At 38.7% G+C, this 21,416-nt stretch overlaps 2 protein-coding genes across 3 annotated transcripts in view; one reads left to right on the forward strand and one right to left on the reverse strand.

Annotated features, from left to right (window-relative positions):
• Window positions 1–4,171: 4,171 nt before the first annotated feature.
• CDCA3 (cell division cycle associated 3) lies at window positions 4,172–13,024 on the reverse strand. The gene is made up of 6 exons (XM_039338758.1): window positions 12,930–13,024; window positions 12,504–12,649; window positions 12,245–12,380; window positions 9,404–9,682; window positions 5,585–5,706; window positions 4,172–4,544 (listed from the first exon to the last, which is right to left on the reverse strand). Exons 1-6 carry the CDS (start codon window positions 12,997–12,999, stop codon window positions 4,401–4,403), a joined length of 897 nt encoding a protein of 298 aa, XP_039194692.1. The 5' UTR covers window positions 13,000–13,024; the 3' UTR covers window positions 4,172–4,400.
• A 379-nt stretch (window positions 13,025–13,403) lies between these two features.
• Window positions 13,404–21,416, forward strand: part of USP5 (ubiquitin specific peptidase 5) — a 28,753-nt gene continuing 20,740 nt past the window's right edge. Inside the window, exons 1-8 of one of the 2 annotated variants that reach the window (XM_039338759.1) lie at window positions 13,404–13,564; window positions 16,674–16,799; window positions 16,969–17,032; window positions 17,246–17,379; window positions 17,559–17,704; window positions 17,953–18,137; window positions 19,814–19,908; window positions 20,238–20,431. In XM_039338759.1, coding sequence (XP_039194693.1) covers window positions 13,457–13,564; window positions 16,674–16,799; window positions 16,969–17,032; window positions 17,246–17,379; window positions 17,559–17,704; window positions 17,953–18,137; window positions 19,814–19,908; window positions 20,238–20,431 — 1,052 coding nt within the window. In that variant the 5' untranslated portion in view covers window positions 13,404–13,456. The remainder of the gene's footprint in view (window positions 13,565–16,673; window positions 16,800–16,968; window positions 17,033–17,245; window positions 17,380–17,558; window positions 17,705–17,952; window positions 18,138–19,813; window positions 19,909–20,237; window positions 20,432–21,416) is intronic. The other variant, XM_039338760.1, reaches the window with a different exon arrangement.

Below are 21,416 nucleotides of genomic sequence, written 5' to 3' on the forward strand. Positions count from 1 at the left end.
AATCTTAGAAATTGCAATAGGAACTTCCTGCTGTCATTTATAAGTAAATCTCTTGAGATGAATCTCTTTGAACATTTTGAATCTTCCTCATCTTTTTGCAGCCTGGCTCAAACTGCTGTTTATAAAATCCTAACATCTGTTGGCTCTTATGTCTAATTTTCTTCCAGTGGTGGGATTCAGCCAGTTCGCATCAGAACCGGTAGCTAATTTTTTGTTGCCCAGGCCCAGAATGGACTTCCGGTAGCGGCATCCACACAGAGAACCGGTTGTTCACATACTTGAATCCCACCACTACTTTCTTCCTGTTACTTCTCACAATCCTCATATATTACCATGGCATTAGAAAATCTCAAACAGAGGATTAGATAATTTTAAGAGCAGATAAATATATATCTTAATGAACGTGCTTTTGTCTGGGTAGTAAGACATTTTTGAGAAACAAGTTTAGTTTCCTTTGGAACAGAACAACCTTTGATTATTATATTCTGAAACCAACAGGAGTCATAGAACACTCTATACAGGATCATCAACATTTCCAAGTAATCTTTCACAGTAACAGTAACAGAAGCAAAACTATTCATTTTTAAAAATATGACCAAATTTTATTTGATACTCATACCTGATGAGATGAAAAACATTGAGGTCTCATAATTGATAAATCTGTAAGAGTTTGGCTATTCTTTTAAAAAAAATCATTTAATTTATGGTCTCCATTTATAGATTCCCACCAGCACATTATTATTACCGTTTTAGTTTGTGTTAACCCAGTAGTTGTGTTCTGTAAATCATAGTTTGATTTAAAGTAAACTATGACCTAATATATTGCCAACATACGCTGGATCATGGAGAAAGCTAGGGAGTTCCAGAAAAACATCTACTTTTGCTTCATTGACTATGCTAAAGTCTTTGATTGTGTGGATCACAACAAATTGTGGCAAGTTCTTACAGAGATGGGAATACCAGACCATCTTATTTGTCTCTTGAGAAACCTATATGCGGGTCAAGAAGCAACTGTGAGAACTGGACACGGAACCACTGATTGGTTCAAAATTGGAAAAGGAGTCCGGCAAGGCTGTATACTGTCGCCCTGCCTATTTAACTTATATGCAGAGCACATCATGAGAAAGGCAGGGCTAGATGAATCAAAAGTTGGAATTAAAATTGCCGGGAGAAATATCAACAACCTAAGATATGCAGATGATACCACTCTAATGGCAGAAAGTGAAGAGGAACTAAAGAGCCTCTTGATGCGGGTGAAGAAGGAGAGTGCAAAAGTTGGCTTGAAACTCAACATTAAGAAAACCAAAATCATGGCATCCGGCCCTCTCAATTCCTGGCAAATAGATGGGGAAGAAATGGAGGTAGTGACAGATTTTATTTTTCTGGGCTCCAAGATCACCGCAGATGGGGACTGCAGCCAAGAAATTAAAAGACGCTTGCTCCTGGGGAGGAAAGCTATGGCAAATCTAGACAGAATACTAAAAAGCAGAGACATCACCCTGCCAACAAAAGTACGTATAGTCCAGGCCATGGTTTTCCCAGTTGCAATGTATGGCTGTGAAAGTTGGACCATAAGAAAGGCTGAGCGCCAAAGAATTGAGGCCTTTGAACTATGGTGCTGGAGAAGACTCCTGCGAGTCCCTTGGACTGCAAGGCGTTCAAACCGGTCAGTCCTAGAAGAGATCAACCCCGACTGCTCTTTAGAAGGCCAGATCCTGAAGTTGAAACTCAAATACTTTGGCCACCTAATGAGAAGGAAGGACTCACTGGAGAAGGGCCTAATGCTGGGAAAGATGAAGGGCAAGAGAAGAAGGGGACGACAGGGAATGAGATGGCTGGATGGAGTCACTGAAGCAGTAGGTGTGAACTTAAATGGACTCCAGAAGATGGTAGAGGACAGGAAGACCTGAAGGAACATTGTCCATGGGGTCGCGATGGGTCGGACACGACTTCGCAATTAACAACAACAAATGACCTAATATATGTGAAAATCTCACAAATCCTACCCTATTTCTCTTCATCAAAGAATCATCAATCACCACCAAATCAGCAAATACGTTTTCACATTAGTAATCTTAATGACTCCAGTAAGTCATTCAACACTTTCTAAATCGAGAAATTGAAACAAAAATCCATATCCATATATTTTGCCAGGAAAATTGCATTTATGTATGTCTCTAAAGTTACTAAATTAAGCTTGATTTTGGGTAGAATTTTTAATTTTTATTCTATGTCAAAACTGTTTATATGTTACTCTAAGATATGTTTCCCTAATTCATAAATTTATTCCTGTTTGCATGATATCTCAATCAAAACCAATATTGCAAGACAGATCAATTACATCACTGCTTTTGCAATGGGCTAAGAAAGTGATAATGATTTGCCTAAAGTCACCAATTTTTTTGGGTGCCTTTATGTAATAATTGAAGAACTGTTTCCTGGTTCTCTTAAGCATTAATCAAAAGCTTTATGAACGACTTCTAAAAACATTCAGTTTTAATTATTTATCAAATGTATAGATCCTCCCATCTCACCAGGAGCAACTCTGGACAGCTTAGAACAATCAAATAAAACAATATATAAAATCATACAATATAAAACTATAAAACAATAATTCTTAGAATATTAAATTAAAATATATTTGACTTATTTTGATCATTGTCCCCCATTCACAAGTTTGTGGGAGGATACCCTATGACAGTGATGGTGAACCTTTTAGAGACCGAGTGCCCAAACTGCAACCCAAAACCCACTTATGCATCGTCGAGTGCTGGGTGGGGTGGCCCATTGGGTGGGCATTGCTGCGGTGGTAACAGCAGACTGGGTGGGACTAAAAAGTTCAATCAATCAATTCCAAGTTTGCAAGATCTTTTTTTTCCCCGCGAGAAGTTGAAATTGACTGATTGATTGAACTTTTTTTTTTTGCACACAGCGGCAGAGGCCTAAAGTGAAAAGGTTTTACAAAACTCAGCTGAAGGCCTAGGACTGTGGCAACAGCGCGCATACCCACAGAGAGGGCTCTGAGTGCCACCTCTGGCACCCGTGCCATAGGTTCGCCACCACTGCCCTATGAAAAGACAGAAAGGACATAACAGTGTCTTCTAATATTCACCCCACGCACTGTGCGATATTTGTAACTCCATGCAGCCGAGGATATGAAGAGAAACAAAGCATATCCCTTAGTCTAAGGGCATTCAGTCTCTAAAAGGTTCGCCATCACTGATCTAAGCTTTCATTTGGAAAAGGTTAAGGGAAGCATTAAAAAAAATCATTTACTTCTTTAGGATACTTGAAAGATATATGTCCTGTCTTTGCTTCATCATACAGGTAGTCCTCAGCTTATGACCACAGTTGGGACTGGACTTTCAGTCATTAAGCAATGTAATTGCTAAGGAAATCATTACATGACCAGACTGATATTACAACCGTTTTTACCAGGGTTAAGTGAATCAATGCATCATTAAGTGAACATGGCTTCCCCAATTGACTTTGCATGTCAGAAGCTTGCTGGGGAAGGCTGCAAACTGTGATCACCAACTGCAAGATGCTATAAACTTCATAAATGAGAACCAAGTGCTCAGATTGCAATTATGTGACCGCAGAGGTGGTACAATGGTTGTAACTTTGAGACCTGGATGCAAGTCAATTTTTCTGAGGGTGTTGTAACTTTGAACTGTCATTAAATCAGATAGTAAGCTGAGGACTGCTTGTACTGCATTAATTTATATGTTACAACTTAAACACAAGCTGTGCATATATGATTGTCCTGCGTATTGCTATCATGGGAGCCAGACCATATTCCATATTGCTCTGGCTCCCATAATCCCAGGTAACAAAAGGGTACTATTTAGTCTACTACCCAAAGACTGAAGGCAAATAGGATACTTGTTCACTAAAATCCTCATTTTGGTCAGTGAGGTACGTCAGCTAGCAGTTTCCACATTTCCTCCCACCCCACACTGTTCTTCTACCAGGGCTCTCCAAATTTGGCAACCTTCAACTCCCAGAATTCTTCAGCCAGCCATGTTTTTGAAGTCTGGATTTCATGTCCAATATTAGCTTCTGCAAAGAATAGTTTTAGCCCCACTCTAACAGATGTACTCCAGGGGTAGTTTTTTCCAGCTGTGGTGAAAGTTTTAAAATAATGCAGCACAGAACCACAATCTCATTCTAAAGTGAGGTTTATTTTGCAGACACAGACATTTCAGATGACATTTTTTTAAAAAAAGTAGTTACACAGAAGAATCTATACATTATGGAATCTAAATATTAAAACCAAAGAAAGAGAAAGTGGGCAAGAAGCAAAAAAAAAAAAAAAAAAATCATGCTACTTCATGGTCTTCATATGTGAGCCATCAGACCTTCATACTAAAGGGCAGTAATCCTCAGAGCATCTGAAACTAATTTTCCACCCAAGGACACTCTCGATTCTCCTTATTCATGGGATCCCAACCATAGATATCTGCTGGAAAGTTTGATGCGGAGCTTAAGGTTCCATCCTTTGGCTCTCTTTGATTATCTGTCACTGATGAACTCCTTTTACTCTGGGAAAAAAAAAGTATCTTGTTGGGTTGAAGAAATGCTAACATAATTGACTGCTCTATCTGAGGGCAGCCAGATTTACACGTTGTATTCACACAGTGTGATTAACTTGATTTACTCAAAGTTTCCTGAATTTGCACAATACAAAGAGAAAAATCACAGGTTGGCTTCACCGAATGCATGAAACTCAATTTTGGGCAGCCACCCATTGGAAGAGGTATTCCAAATTTTAAATTACAGCACTGCAACATAAATGCCTTTCAGGCTACAAATCAATAATGCAGGTATAAAAACATGTACATATACCTCTTCTATCAACAAATGACATGTTTATTGACATGTGAGATTTTAGTGCATGCTTAAGATGTGGTTTACTTTTGTTTAAAACATGTGTAGATTGCAAAAAGTAAAGAATTTCACTCTGACAAAGTATTACATAGTTCAAGAAATTTATGAATGGAATAATATTTTCATTAATTGCCATTTGTTTTAAAGAGAAGGTAAGTTCGAAAGGCTGGTAAATTTCTTACAAAGCTAGGAGATAAATTAACGCTAAATGAAAAAAAAAAACACCCTAATTTATTCTGAGCAAGTCTACTATCTTGCCTGCTGTTGCTTTAATATTCTATAAATCTCAGTGTAGCTCTTGATGTGAAGTTTGTTCACACCTGAAGAAAACAGTGTTGAAAGTAATTCTCTAAAACATGGGTGTCAAACTCGCCACATCATGTGACGTGTCGCGACATATTGCAACTTTTTTTGCATTGCCGGAGCTGGGATGGGCACGGTTTCTATATGATGTAACCAGCCTGCGGGCCGACAGTTTGACACCCCTGGTCTGAAAGGTGCTAGCAATAAAGCAAAGAGAAAAACAGGGCAAAAAATTACTAAGCACCCCATCCTGCTTATATTGGATTTGAGTCTACCATTTTTCCAAATGTCTTGTTTTTCAGGAAAAAAATGGCAACTAGCTAAAACTGCACTTTAAACAAAGCAGAGATTTGGATTAGTGGCATAACAACCTCTCCCCACATATTGTTACCTGATGAGAAGCAAGAGAAATTGGAGAATTGTCACCATGAAGGATACTAAGTGGGGAACGTCCAGTACCCGTTGGCATTGCCAGCATTTTGTTACTGACTCTGCGTCTTACTGACTTGTTTCCTGGGGAGTAGGAAGGAAGAAAAGAGTAGGTAAATTCATCACAATGTTTCTTATTTTTCAGAACAGAAGCTGAAGTACCATGGTACCTCCCACCTTTCCTTCTTAAGTAAGCAGAGGTTGTTATCCTTATGTAGTAACAAAAATTAGTTTGGGTATCAAGACTTGACTCAGCCTAAAAATTATAGACCTATATCTCTTTTGAACACAGATTACAAGATTTTTTCTAAAATATTGGCAAATAGATTAATGCAAGTCTTGAAGCATTTGATACATACTGATCAATTTGGATTTATAACTGGAAGATACATGAAATATAATGTAAGACAAATTGTTAATCTAATCGAGTATTTGGATAAGAATAATCAAATTCCTGCAGCTTTGATATTTTTGGATGCTGAAAAAGCTTTTGATCAATTAGATTGGCAATTTCTACTGAGAGTAGTAGAGAAAATGAATTTTGGGGAAAAAATTTTGTATGCTCTTAAGGCTATATACCAGTGGTTCTCAACCTGTGGGTCGGGACCCCATTTGGGGTCGAATGACCATTTCACGGGGGTCACCAAACCATGCTGTCCGCCATTTTTTTCCCTTTTCCCTAGCTGTCCTACTCCCTCTTATTGGTGGCCACACCCACTTGGGGGTCACCACAACATGGGGAACTGTATTATGGGGTCACGGCATTAGAAAGGTTGAGAATCACTGTTATATACCAAAAACAATCTGCACAAATTATAATTAATGGTGGATTAACAGAGGCATTCAACATTGAAAAGGGCACTAGACAGGGATGTCCTTTGTCCCCATTGTTATTTAACAATGGAGATCTTACTTATTAAAATTAGAGAATCATCTAGAATAAAGGGAATAAAAATAAATAAGAATGAGTATAAGTTGAGAGCTTTTGCTAATGATTTGGTTGTGACATTATCTCAACCGATAGGTTCGGTTAGGGATTTGGTTGAAATTTTAACTCAGTATGGGAAGGTTTCTGGTTTTAAGGTAAATAATAAGACTAAAATATTATCGAAAAATATGTCTATGAAGGAAAAGGATATTTTGGCAAAATTAACAGGTTTCGAAATAGTGAGAAAGGTTAAATATTTAGGAGTATACATTACAGCTTCTAATGTTAAATTGTATAAAAATAATTATGAAACATTATGGGTAAAAGTGCAAAAGGATTTAAATGATTGGAAAAAATTACAGTTATCTTTACTGGGGAGAATTTCAGCAGTTAAAATGAATATTCTTCCAAAGTTTCTTTTTTTGTTCAAAATGATACCTATTTTGAAAAAAGATGCTAATTTGGAGGAATGGCAGAAGGGGATTAATAAGTTTATTTGGGCAGGGAAAAAACCAAGAGTTAAGTTTAAGATTATACAAGATGCACGGGAGGAAGACTCAAGGCGCGTAATCTAAAATTGTATTATGATGCAGTGGCCTTAACATGGATTAGCGATTGGCTTAATTTAACAAATAAAAATATTCTCTTTCTTGAGGGATGGGATTTATTGTATGGATGGCACGCATATTTAATTTATGACAAAAAGGTGGATCGGGTTTTTAAATCTCATGTTTTAAGAAATGCTTTATTACGTGTCTGGAAGAAATATTATTATAGGTTAAATTATAAAATTCCAATCTGGGGGATTCCCAGACATGTTGTAGAGGAGGTATTTAGAGGAGTGAATTTGGATAGGATTTCTTATAAGGAATTACTTAGCTTAGAAGGGAAGGACTGGCAATTAAAATCTTTAACTGAGTTGAAGCAAGAAAATATTGTACACTCTTGGTTTCAGTATAATCAATTGTTAGTGAGGTGGAGTATAGATCAAAAGGATAGTATCACTTTAGAGGATGTGAATTTGGTAAAACAGATTAAAGACCAAACTCAAGCTCATATAAAGAGAATTTATAATGTTTTAATAGAATTGGATTCTGAAACAGAGTTAGTTAAAGATTGTATGGTCAAATGGGCTCAAAATATTCGAGAACCGATTTTATTGGACACATGGGAGACAATTTGGGTTAGAAATGTAAAATTTACTCAAGCACAAAATTTAAGAGAAAATTTTTATAAAATGTTTTATAGATGGCATTTGGACCCCCAAAAGTTGTCCTGCATATATCCTAATTTACAGCCCAAATGTTGGAGATGTGGAAGCTTAGACGCAACCTATTTTCATATTTGGTGGACTTGTAGAGATATAAAAGCTTTTTGGATTAAGATTTGGTGGAATATTCAAAAGATTTTTAAGAGAAAGATAAAGTTTACTCCGCAGTTATTTTTGTTGGATATTATTGTAGATTTTGATGTTAAAGAAATCAATTTGATGTTGAAACTTATAACACCTGCAAGATTATTAGTGGGGCAATATTGGAAGAAAAACTCTCTGCCTACTATGGAAGAATGAATACTTAAGGTGTCTAATTTAGTAGAAATGGCGAAAATCTCCGCCTATTTGAAGGACCATTTACAAGAAAAATATATTTCGGTTTGGAGAAGATGGATTGATTATATTCAAAAGAAATATGAGACTGAAAAGTATTATCTTGCTTATGTGTCAGAATCCAATTATATTTCATCTTTAATTATCAAATATAGAAACTCCCAATTCTGCCTTCTCTGGATTCTGCCATCAGAGGGAAAGAAGGGGGAGAACAAAGGGGCTTTATGGCCCTCACTTCCTTCAGTACACTTCAAAGAGCTGAATGCTGAATGTGTGTTTATTGTAACATCAAAGCGTTAGCACTAGAGGACCTTATCATAACAAAGCAGGGTATTTGCCTTTCATGTAGTTACCTGAAGTCTCCATCCATAGGGAAGAAAGAAGAAAGGGGGTGGAATTGTGATACTTGAAACTATCACTGGAAGGGGGGTTGATTGGGTGGGACTACTGGGGAACCCCTTAAAACCTTGAATGGGAGAGCTTGAACCCCAAGTCCTGTCTAGCATGCCTGCAACCATTTTCTCTTAATAAAGGACTCCTGTTGGAAGAATTATTCCAAGAGTTCTGTCTTCTTAAGATGCAAAGTGGGGTGGGTCCTTACATTATGAGTAGATTTTAGATTATTTTTAATAGTTCAGTACGTTTGAATTTATATTATTTTTAGTATTATGGTTTAATTATATTATTAGTTTTGTTTTTAATTTGTTAATACTTGTTTTGAAAAGGAGTTAAAGTGTATTATGGATTTGATTGATAGTATAGTCGGGTTATGTTAGTTAGATTATGTTTTTTTTTTTACCCTGTAATCAGCTCTGGGAAGTGGGGGAGGGGGTGGGAGGGGTATGGGTTATAATGTATTGGATTTGTAAAACTTTTAATAAAAAAAATAGTTTGGGTGAATTTTGCTAACACAGTTATAAATAACGCGGCATTCCTTTTTCTTCCTTAGTTGTGGCAGTCTCTGTTTAAGTTGACAGAAAGGATCACATGCTCACAGTGACTGCTGAGGTAGACTACCATAAAGCTAGCTAATGTAGGTTCTGGTTTCTTGGAGACTGAAGATGTTTTGCTGGGTACCAGATTCATGAGAATTAGCAGCTTAGATTGGCAAGACAATAACACAAATACACATTCATGCAGACAGAAATAATACTGATCAAATTGACTTGCTTCATTCAGAAGATCACTGTTAGAGGACAGTGATGGAGCAGCTGAACAGAACTATAGCTTTGGGCAATTAATCTCACCTGTAGGGTGAATGATGCGGGCAGACTGAACTGGTTTTGTTTCAGCTGCAACAGAAACCATGGAAAACAACTGCCCATTCCCCCCTTTTTCTGCTTGCTGAGAATCCTCTGGGAAAATTTCCTCAGAAGAAACTGTGCTCCTCGCAGTCCTCTCCTCCATTCCAAAGGTGAATTCAGATTTCTGATCTTGATGCTGAGATTCCTCTTGAGGTTGCTCTTCCTCTCTATTTTCTCCCATAAAGTTTTCACAAAACAATTTCACTGGGTAGTTTATGGCATCTGGACAGAAAGCAGATTCCAGAATTGAAAATTTACAAAACAGCACACATACCAAAAGGAAATTTCAAAGACTAGAATATTACCCTCCACCTGCCAAGACCTTGTATAAGCACTGCCTTAAATGACACATAACTCAGCCCAAGGATGTCGCAGGACATGTATACGATAGTAGTAGCTGTTAAAATTGTGCACATGATCTTCTCCCACGACTTTGGTAAATCTTTTCCTTCTTTTTATAAATATACAAACATAACTGAAGAAGCTGAACCCTTCTTGTTCAAAATATAGAAATTCAGAAGTAGAATCCAGTCTCACAAACTAAATACAAGCCCACGAACAAGAGAACTTCACACCCCCAATAAGCAACCTAGCAAGCACCCATCCTTTTTGCTCTGTGATGTCAAAAAGATCATACAGAAGGCTGATCATTAACCATAATTAACCAATCAAGAGGACATTGATCACACTCTTGGATCACCTCTGGTGGGAGCAGGATGGAAATGATGCAGCCATCCTTGCTCTTCTTGACCTCTCAGAGAGGTTCGATTTCATTGATCACAGAATCCTTCTGGACCAGATCCAAGAGTTGGAGATGGGCGAGCACTGCATTGTCTCCTTTTGTCTCCAGGGTCAATTCCAGTCAGTGCTGATGTACAGGGTGTGTGTGAAATCCCACTGGAAGTCTCTTCTTTGCAAACTGCCATAGGGCTCAATACACTCTCTTCTCCTCTTTAACATCTCCCCTGTAAGATTTTAACGTCAATATGCCGTCTCCATCCTAAGCCAGCTAAAGGTCTGCCTCCGCACATTTGGAGGCTATGGGGGCCTGGATGGGGTGCAACAAGCTTCAGCTCGACCTAAGCAAGACTGAATGGCTTTGGGATTCTGGACCTCTTGGTACTGGGGACTTTCCACCCTTGGGTCTAGATAAGGTGGCCTTGCCTAGGGCGCAATTTGGGGGATCCTCCTGGATACACAGCTTCTGCTAAAAGAGCAGGTAGCATTTGTGCCTAGGAAGGCCTTTGCGCAACTTTGGGTCATATGTGAGTTGTGCCAGTTCCTGCAATTTCTATCAATAGCTAGAAAAACGAGTTAGAGAGAAAGGAATGTGATATGTAACTTCGAATATATATTAGCAAGAAGACTACTGAGCAATTAATTAACATATTGTTTATGATAATTAACTATTATCTATTATTGTTTGTTAAACACATGAACCCAGACATTATGCTGTTTGCTAAATATTGAGAATGTTATTTGGAGAAACCCCAACCCCAACGCCACCATAATCTTAACCCTATAAGAACTAATAAAATTTATACAAAAAAAAAGAACATCACCCAGCTTGGAATTAGATTTGCCCCTTCTCCGTTGGTCTTTCGTAACTAGTTGACTATGATTCCCAGGAAGGAGGGAGTGTACTCCAAAGGAGCAAAAGACAGTGAAGTCTAGTTAGTCTGTTTGAGAAAAAGTGTTAAAACTGTTCTTCCCTTGTAGTTTTTAGAGTATATGTTTAATGGTGCAAATAGTTGGCTTTAGTTTGGGCAAGATTTCTGTTGAAGAACAATAAGAAACTGCTCAGAAGAACCTCAGTCTGCCATTCTTGGTTTCTGGAGTCTACAAAAAGCTTTGAAAACTTGTTTTGGGGTCCTAGGTGTGGGTTAAAGCCAGTCTCCAAGCTGTGCAGATGATTGGTTAGGTACAGTAATGCCAGCTGCTATGGGGTTTTTTGTGTGAATTTTATTGTAAGCCATCTAGAGCAGGGGTATCAAACTGCCAGCCTGTGGGCCGGTTGCATCATATGAATGCCGCGCCCACCCCAATTCTGGCAATGTGAAAAAAGTTGCAATACACGACACGTCATATGACACGGCAAGTTTGACACTGGTGATCTAGAGCTACATAGACTTGAGTGGGTGATTTAAATTGAATAAACTGGAGGGATTATTTTGGATGAATATTAACAAGAGTGTCCATGCAAAATGCTCATCACTGGTTAATTTAATTAAATATTCTTAATTTGCCTGACTCAATCCACAAATTAACCATACCACTGGGTTCATACATTATGCTAGGCTAAAATTTAGATTTTTATCCTCTCCCTTTATTTTGGTCAACTCAATGCAGTATAAATACTTAATATTCCCATAACAATAACCCTATAAGGTGGATTCAGCCGATAGAGTGACTGCCCCAAAGTCACACAGCCAGCCTTCATACCTAAGGGATGTCTGGAACTTACAATCTTTTGGTTTCTAGTCCAGTTTACAGTTTGGTAAGTTACATTAAGAAAGCTGAGATATAGGATCAACTATCAACTGAAAAGTAGACTCGTCAGCACACTTATGGAAACATTTTTTAAAATTCATCTAGCTCAGCAAAGAGAATCAGCAGCTTCAAATATAAGAAAAGAGAGCCCTGTCTCATTTGTAATAAACCATTAGTCCTTTTGGCATATAAATTAAAGCAAGCAAGCAAGCCAGCCTAGGAAAGTGTTAGACTTTCCAGATAGCATTTCTCAGATTTAAAAGCAGATTAGTCCAGAAATATATCCTTACTTACCAGCTAACACATCTTTTAGAGGGGTGCGTGAAATTCCTGGCGTTGGAGAACGAGGATCCCAGTTCTCATGCTGGCTTTTCACTACCAACTCCCCTTGTTTTGGAAATTGTGTATTGTCTTTGGGGGAACTTTCTACCTAAAAGCAGAGAAAAGTGAAACTCAGTCTGTACAAACAAAGTTAAAACTACCAATATACAGGGAAGGAAAGATGGAAAAGCAAATCCTTCGTATGGAAAGACAGGCTTCCAAATCCCTGTACCTCAATGGGTGTTCTCAGGATCCCAGCAGTAGGTGATCTTGGGTCATTGACGTGTTTCAGGTGCTTATTCAGCAAAGGTGTGCAGGTGGGCGTGGCTGGGAAGCTCTCAGAAGCCCCCATGACGACTGTTTGGGAACGCAGGAATCCTGCAAAACAACAATCCGCCTTACAATCCAAGGAAAAAGACAGCAAGACGCAGCTGAAGCCCCTGTTGCAATACTCTTCTATCTCCGAGAGAAGGAGCGGCCATAAATTCGGCTCACCAGCCTGCCCTCGTCTTCCCACTCAGTGCAACCTCACATTCTCCCCCCCCCTACCCCCCCAAAGCATCCTCTCGCTTTTGTTGAACGCCCAAGCTCAGGCTCGCTTGGGCCGACCAGAGTATTCGAATCTCCCGCCTTTCTCCACCAGCCCCTCTGCGACAACCTTGATTGGACCGAACGGCTGCCACTCGTTCAGACGGCTCTTTTTCCATGCTCTTTTGAAAACGCGACATCCCTTTTTGTACCCTTCTGCCTCCTTGTCGCCTTGCAATTGGCTGGAAAGTAATTTTAACTCTTCTACCTGTTTTTTAATTGGACTAGAATGCTGTCAATCTATTGGAAGGCGAAACCCACCGGCGCAACCTTATTGGCTAGTTTAGACAAATACAAATACCCATCTCCCAGCTTACCATTTTGAAGACTAATAACATCGGGGGCGGAGCTAAGAACGTAACCAACGTTTCCATTTGTAGAGTGTTGATCTGCAATACTGATTGGTTACAACGGGTGTCCTTTAAAAATAGGCATTGGAAGGACAAATCAAACAAAAATATCTTGCATCCCCGAGGGTTTACAGAGTACACGCCCATTTCCCTTTGTGCCCCCATTGATTGGCTGGAGAAGCTTAGCGTATGTTGTCTTCTGATTGGTAGGTGTTCGCTGTGGGCGGTGTTGGAGAAAGCAGCTGTCATGGCGGAGCTGAGTGAGGCGCTGCTTTCTGTGCTACCGTCTATCCGGGTGCCCAAGGCCGGGGACCGCGTCCATAAGGATGAGTGCGCCTTCTCTTTCGACACTCCGGTAAGCTCTCATGTGAAAAAAACGGGATTTGGTGAGGATTCTGTTGTCTTCACAGTCTCCGACATACCGGGCGGGGAAGGTAATATGACCCGCGCAAGGCCTCACGGGACTTGTATTTTTCCAGGGAACGGCATCCACTTCAAATCCCCCATAAGGAACCAAGCGAATACTACAAATCCCAAGAGTTTCAGCGGCCAAATCATTCTTTCGGAAAATACTTGGCTTTCTGGGGATTGTAGTTTCTCGGGATCATATCTCAAAGGTGGGGCGTTGCTGTCATGGTCATCTTATTCACTGGACCGTATGGCTAGCTGTGGGGTTTGTTGGATACTGAGCTTTACTATCCCATGATAGAGTAGCTTAATTAGAATAAGACAAGAGCATCGTGTGGCGTGTGGCGTGTGGCACGCTTGGCACTGTAGTCTTAGTGCTTGGTTGCCACTAAGTCTGAAAGATTGTGCCCGCCGCACTACTGAAGTCTCTGGAACTATCTAAGCATGCCTCGCGGAGCATGATGGGAAACGAAGTCCCTTTCCCATTAGTTGTAGTGCCAGATCTTGCTCTCAGGAACTGCTGATCCCACAGACCTTTTGGTTTTGAATCAGACACATGGGCTGTATCATCTAGTACCTCCTCATCACCCGATTGCTCTTGTCTCTTTCTAATTTCGGACCGTGTAATGAGTTCCTCGTCCAATTTCTTCTAACGTTTATGTGGGGATTGTTCCCATTGTTATGGGTGATGCTAACGTCTATAGCTGGTGTCCCCTGGCTGGGAAAAGAAACCTGGGCAGCCACGCCTTCCCCCCCCCCCCGAGAGTGACTCAAGCAAGCCTGGTTAGGCTACATGCGAGTTTTAATGGAGGTTCACAGAAAGATACATAAACGTTTGCTTGATTTACTGATTCGTTCGTTGCTACTTTGTCTTTCTCCACCTAAATCCTCTGCCATCTCTGAAGACAGTTGCCTTTTTCTTCCGTATATGAAGAGTGCGAAAGCATCCTGTTTTGTTGGGTGGGGGGAGAGTGGAGTTCGAATAAATTAGACCCCTGCTATCAGGATGTGTGGAATTTCCTTTCCAAATATTAATTTTAAAGCATATCATTGTTTACTTTTTTGTTTTCTTTTGAAACAGCCTGATCACTTTTTTCTTGTGGACTCATCATGTCAGAGAGAAAGGCTGCATTTTGTGAACATTCATAATTTATATGGAGCACCACAAATTCCTAATGATATATAAGCAGCAGTGCTAATGAGTTGCTAGTTAGGAAAAGAAGAATATTTTACTGCAAGACTATGTTTAGACATCCCTACAATAGAAGTGCTCCCTTTATCTGCAACCATCAGACCTTTAATGAAGAATATTTGTTAACATTTAAGAATTATCTGGAATAATTGTGTATGAAAGAATTATTTAATGTAATTTCTTAGAAAGGATAGGATGCTGCTTATCATTTGGAGTGCTTCTAGTATAACTATCATATTAAAACAGTTAATCACCTCTTTTGAGGGACTAGGTCTGTGCTTTTATAGAAACAATTATATTTTTAACTGATGTCATTGTGTACTGTAGCTCTGCTTATCACGGTCATAGATAGTGTGATGCCTCTGGATATATTCCTCGCTGTCCATCAGGCTCACTTATTGTCTTGTCATTCTCTTCCCCCCTCCCATGTATGTTTTAATAAAAATGTATGACAGTGTCTCATGCTACTTGTTTTTTAAAAAATGCCTTTGGGTTCCATATGTATTTCATAAGGTGAATGGTTGAAGATAAGTGTCTAGTTTGGAAGGTGTTTAATTGCTTAGAAAAAAACAGTAAAAGTTTCAGAATTTTCTGAACCATTCTGTTCAGAATTGTTTTCCTTTTCCCTGCTGTTAACTCTTGAACAGTCATAGTGTTGCTCTATAGCAGGCATGTCAAACTCGCGATGTCAAACTCGCGATGACGTCGCACAATATATCGGGCCAGTTTTGCCATTGCCGGCAATGGGGTGGGCATGGCTTCCTTGTGACGCGTCCGGCCTGTGGGCTGGCAGTTTGACACCCCTGCTCTATAGACTGCACCAACGTCCAATAAAAGTCAGTAGCCATATAAAATATTTATTTGGTTGAGGTGGAAGAAATAATCCACATGTTCTGCATTAGGGACATGTTTTACACAAACCAACTTGAAATATGTCAGATGCTTTGTGTTCAGGTTCAGGTGTTTTCTCTACATTGAAGTAGGGGGCTTGTGCTCTTCAGATACTACTAAACTAAAACAACCACACTAGCATCATAGTCAGTAGGGATATATTCTGGAAGTTGCAATTCAGCAATGTTTGAAAGACCATAGTTTCCCCATATTTTCTGTAGATGGCAAAATAATGCAGAAATGTGAATATTGCGCTTGAGACTTTCTTCTGCTAAAATAGGCACTACTGTTGTATGAAAAAATGTGATGGATGTCTAGAGTAGCCAAACAAGGTATGTGAACTGAATTACTGTAGTCATTTAGTTCTTGGCACACAATTCTAAGAGCAGTTTATCTGGTGTGACTGCAGTAGCATAGATGCAAAATTATATTCTGGGAACCACATAAAGAAGTTAATAAATGGTTGATAATTTTCACTGAATCTACCTTCATATGAAATTTTATTGTGTCCTATTGATAAGGGACCACTAGGGATCATCGCAACAAACTGCTTCACCCCATTGCTGAGAATAGGTTTGGTCAGTGGTGGATGGCAGCATCAAGGAATTCTTCCTACTATCCTGAAAATCCAAATATGGTCGTAGCCAAAACAACTAGGAAAAATTTAAGTGCAAGTTTCTAGACTTCATAACCGCAAATGTATATTTGTGTGTTTGTTTTTTATCTTAACCTATTAAGCTCTTGGAAGGAAGAGATCTCACTAATACAAGATTCTCAGAGGGGAATTTTAGTGCCCAGCAGAATTCAGAAAAATATTTATAAAGAGGGGTTTTCATAAATTGCATTTATGAAATTATGTATTTGAATAATTTATTTCGGCCACAACATTTTTATACACAGCCTTAAAAATTTGGTATCTTGGGATTGGTTGAACTCCTTTCCTATTAAAGTCATGTCTTTCTTTATTCTGCAGGAGTCAGATGGAGGAATATATATCTGTATGAACACTTTCCTGGGCTTTGGAAAACAGTATGTGGTGAAACATTATGAAAAAACAGGCCAGCGGGTCTATTTACATCTTAAGAAAACACGCAGATTGGTAAGAAGGGCAACTTTTTTGCCTTGTGCAGAACTTGTTTATTTAAATTTTAGAGCAAAGGAAGAAAGATAGTACAAATTGGTGCTGCTGTGTGCTTTCTTGATGCCCAAGAGTCTGGACATTTGGAATGGCTGGCTTGTTAATTAATTCTCTTCTGGTTCTTCTCTAGAAAGAAGAAAATAATTCCAGTGCTGGTGATCCTCCCCGGAAGAAACCAACCCGTCTAGCTATTGGTAAAAAACTAAACCTGCTCTTCTATTATACTGTGGGAGAAAATCTTGAACATAGATAGATTTTAATTTTAAGATTGTCAGAAGATTTAAATTCATGTTCCTTCTTATGTTTTATCTATAAGCTTGCTCAGAGCTTGCATCATTTGGCATCTTCTTTAATTAAGACTTCGCAGCACTCAGAGCACTGCTATTGTTGCATATCTGTTTTGATAGGTGTAGAAGGTGGATTTGACCTCCCAGAGGAGAAATATGAATATGATGAACATGTCAAAATAGTTATTTTACCAGAGCATTTGGATATCCCTCAGGATGGACTAGATGGTTTGCCAGATATGGTGAAGGACAGGGTAAGCACTGTGATTCATCCAGGAGGGGGAAAAAAATCACATGGTCTGATTGGCTTTGCATTAGGGATAGAGTTGAGGTGATGTTAAAGTGGTATGTAAGACATCAGGTCTCTGTTGATAGTAGATATTTTGGAAAGGGCTTGGATGTCTGACTTCCCTTTTCTCTTTTGGCATTCCAGATTTCTAGTGCAATTGAAGCTATTCTGACAGCAGATTCTGCTTCCCGTAAACAGGAGGTACAGGCTTGGGATGGGGAGGTTCGGCGTGTGTCCAGGCATGCCTTTTCACTTCAGCAGCTACAGAATGGTGTGCGTATCCCTCCTTGGTGAGTTGATGGTGTTCCTTAGCAAAAAAAAAAAAAAAAAAATTCTTTTCCACATATGGAGCTCCTTCATAACTTACTACACTTCCCTTCCAGATTTTAATAGAAGCGTGTAAGCTACTCTTGTGGTAATTCAACCAAGGATGTAGAATGAAAGCTGGGAAGTTTAATGAAATGGAATCAGGCTTGAGAGCTGTTCAGTGCGGGATTGAGAGAAGAGGTTTATATTGCCTAATTACATGTTTTGACAGCGGCTGGAAATGCAGCAAGTGTGACATGCGGGAGAACCTGTGGCTCAACATGACAGATGGCTCCATCTTGTGTGGACGGCGTTACTTTGATGGCAGCGGAGGAAACAACCATGCTGTAGAACATTATAGAGAAACTGGTTACCCCTTGGCTGTAAAGTTGGGAACCATCACTCCTGATGGAGCTGGTAAGACAGAACCTATTTGCAGATGCAGCTGTTGAATAGTTTCAGATTCCCAATCAGAGAATCGCTGAATTTCTTTTCCCATCTTACACTGTGGCCACTGAGGGATCTGGAAGGGGGAGGTAGAATAGTACAACGTAGCTACCTAGGGTCAAGTTCAGTCTCTATTGTCCAATTCATATTCCTCACCCTCCCTCCAATTTCAATCTCCTGTTTGCTTGTCAGGGAGGATCAGTAAACCTACACAGTCATATTTCTTGAGAGTGGTAAATTTGTTAAGGGAGCTGCTTTGCTAAATATGACAAACCTGGGTTCTTGGAAACAGGAAAGTGAGAAATGAATTTTGCTAGTTAGCTGACCCACTTCTGAAGAGCCTAGTAAAAGCACATGTATAAAATGCATGTAATATGTGGTGTGCTCCCAAATATCTATAATTCTGTATTTATATGTATATATGTACGTGTATATGTTTGTGTGTGTATATATGTGTGTATGTATCTATTAATGTGATATATAATATAATGTACATACCATACAAATCTAACTTTCAATATGAATGCTGTTACTAACAGTTAAGTCAGTTCATTTAAAAATAAAAGAAAAAGAAAATTAAGCATGTAATCTAATATATGTGGTTGTTTTTTTTAAATATCTTCAGATCAAGACTTTCAAGAGTAGAAAGAGTGGTGAGATTTTCAGACATTTGTATAATTGAAAGAGAATGAGCAGAGATATATGAGAGATAATCAGACACCTTCTGAATATTATAAATAAAATAAATTTTAGAAAATAATTGCAAAAATCAGGAGGAATATTGAAGAAACTGACTAAATTTGAAAACCTTACAATATATAATTCTGAACTGGGCCTCAGTTATAGACTGTTGGTGTGAAGTATGATTCGGAAGCCAACAAGTCAAACGTCATATGATTAAATGTGTCAAAGCAATAATATCCTATATTAACAATAATTGAATTAATTTCAATGGAAGAACTTTATATTTACTCCAAATATTATACTCGAGAAAATTGGTATAATATCTTACTATACAAACAGTATATTTTGAATGGGGTCAATACCAGCAATTAGCTAAACCCACTGGCGTCTTCCTTAAAAAAGTATCAAAAATTAAAAAAATAATATTTTTGCATTATTTGTAATTTTAAATCTATAGCTATTGGAAATCTAGACATCCAAATAATACTCTAATTGGTATTTGTGTACCAGACAATCCAATTTTTTCTCCATACCTCCCTATATTTTGGAATGTCTAATTTTATATATTCTAACAACTATTTATAAATAACTATTGTCAACTTACTTTTTTTGTAAACTATATGTTAAAACTTATAATGGTAGACAGGATGAAGTAGTTAAATTTGTCAGCATGTATGTAAACATCAAAACTTGTTTAAACTGAAGATACTTCCACTTTACTTTTATCAGTTAACATTTATATTCTATATTCAAACAACAAAAACTATTTCCTAAGGTTAAATGTGGGAAGGCTGCAGGAATAGATTCTTGGCACTTCTGTCTTTTACCTGTAAAGTGCCATTTAGGTTCTAGGGTAAATGGTGGGGAATTTAGGAAAAATGGAATTGCTACTGATGCAAAGGGTCTGAAACACTGGTTGTGAAATGTTGATTGATTTCTGCCATTGTTCCCTTCGTCTGTAGATGTCTACTCTTACGATGAAGATGACATGGTTCTAGACCCCAATCTGGCTGAGCACCTGGCTCATTTTGGGATCGATATGCTTAAAATGCAAAAGGTGAGAAGAGATAGTAGAACGAATGCTAGCTGTGGTGGATGCTGAAAGAACCTCATGGTAACTTATGGAACTGGAATGGTACTCTGTTATCTACAAGTGATATTATCATTGGAGGTGGTTTCATCAGCTTCTATTAACTGTTTCCTTCTGTATCTTAAATTCCAGATTCTTCATTTAGCAAAGTGAATTTCCAAGTAGGATATGATGTAGACAGCATTTAGATTCATAATCGTTCTTTATTGCCCTTTTTGAATCTTTCTTCTAAGAAATTATTTCAAAGTTTTAGGCACAGTTTCGGATTGTTTTCTATAAATCTCTTCTCTACGCAGACAGACAAGACAATGACAGAACTGGAGATTGATATGAACCAGCGGATTGGAGAGTGGGAGTTAATTCAGGAGTCTGGGGTGCAGCTGAAACCACTGTACGGCCCTGGCTATACGGGTATCCGTAACCTTGGAAACAGTTGCTATCTCAATTCGGTAGTGCAGGTGTTGTTCAGCATACCAGACTTCCAACGAAAGTAAGTAGGCCTCTATTATTGCTAGCTGCAGAGAAAATATGCAGTTTCTTTCTAGTAGTCTAAATAGAAGCCACTTGTACGTAGCAATTAGTAACAAGGAGTGTCTTCTGTGCCTCAGAAAGTCAGGATAAACCATTTGTTTGCCAAAATCAGATATTCCCAATTTAAGGAGAATTGTATAATAGTAATTAAGTACAAATTTGAAGATATTTTTTTGCAGCCAACTTGAGGCCAGCCTCACTTTCTTGGTTTTTAAAATAGTATCTACAAGCAGCTTAAAACTCTATTATAGTGCTTTTATTGTGATCCACGTTGCTCTATGTGCATGCATGAAGTATAGTGTCAAGCTATGAAGACTTATTGCATTAGGACTGCCATGCTGCTTCTAGCTTGCCTACAGTTGGAGGGGGAGGGGACGGTTTGGAATGCACAGCTGGCTTCTATCACTGTGAGAACTGAGGTCACTGGACTAATGTTGTGGCGAATGGAGGATTTCTTCTCATAACAAGTACTTGAAGACTTATTGGACAATGTGGCCTGAACTGTCAGAGATGGGAGAGAAAATTTTACTCTTTTAATTATCTTTTTCCCATCATATTGCCAAAGCTGGTTTCCCATTCTTTAGTGCCAGTATGCTATGCCCAATAAAGTTTGCATTAGAGATCGCAATGTCTCCAGTGTGCTTACTTCATTGGGTTCTTCAGCTGGAACCTTGACATATAGTATATTTAACCAAGAAAGATAGGCATGTTAAAACCAAAGAAAAATGGCATTAACATTAGAAGTGATTCCTTGATTTGGTTCATAAATACAGCAAAAATGAAGGCAGCCTTCATTAACATGGAAGACAAGCCAAGGGAGAAATTTTGTTATGCTCTTCTGGGTCCTCAATATTTGTTTCTGTAAACCTCAACGGATGTTATTTGGATCCCAGACGTTGAATTCTGACCTTTCCAACTGTGCACACTTGGTTGCCAAATTGTTG

Source organism: Crotalus tigris, unplaced genomic scaffold (assembly GCF_016545835.1).
Source record: "Crotalus tigris isolate CLP2741 ecotype Arizona unplaced genomic scaffold, ASM1654583v1 scf7180000017716.2861928, whole genome shotgun sequence".
NCBI classification, from domain to species: Eukaryota; Metazoa; Chordata; class Lepidosauria; order Squamata; family Viperidae; genus Crotalus; species Crotalus tigris.

Coding starts and splice junctions, on each gene's coding strand:
- CDCA3 (XM_039338758.1), bottom strand. CDS start 12,999: ATGTCGCGTTTTCAAAAGAGCATGGAAAAAGAGCCGTCTGAACGAGTG. Junction 12,650..12,929: donor AGCCGTTCGGTCCAATCAAG/GTTGTCGCAGAG, acceptor GTTGTTTTGCAG/GATTCCTGCGTTCCCAAACA. Junction 4,545..5,584: donor TTTCTCTTGCTTCTCATCAG/GTAACAATATGT, acceptor TTTTTTTCCCAG/AGTAAAAGGAGTTCATCAGT.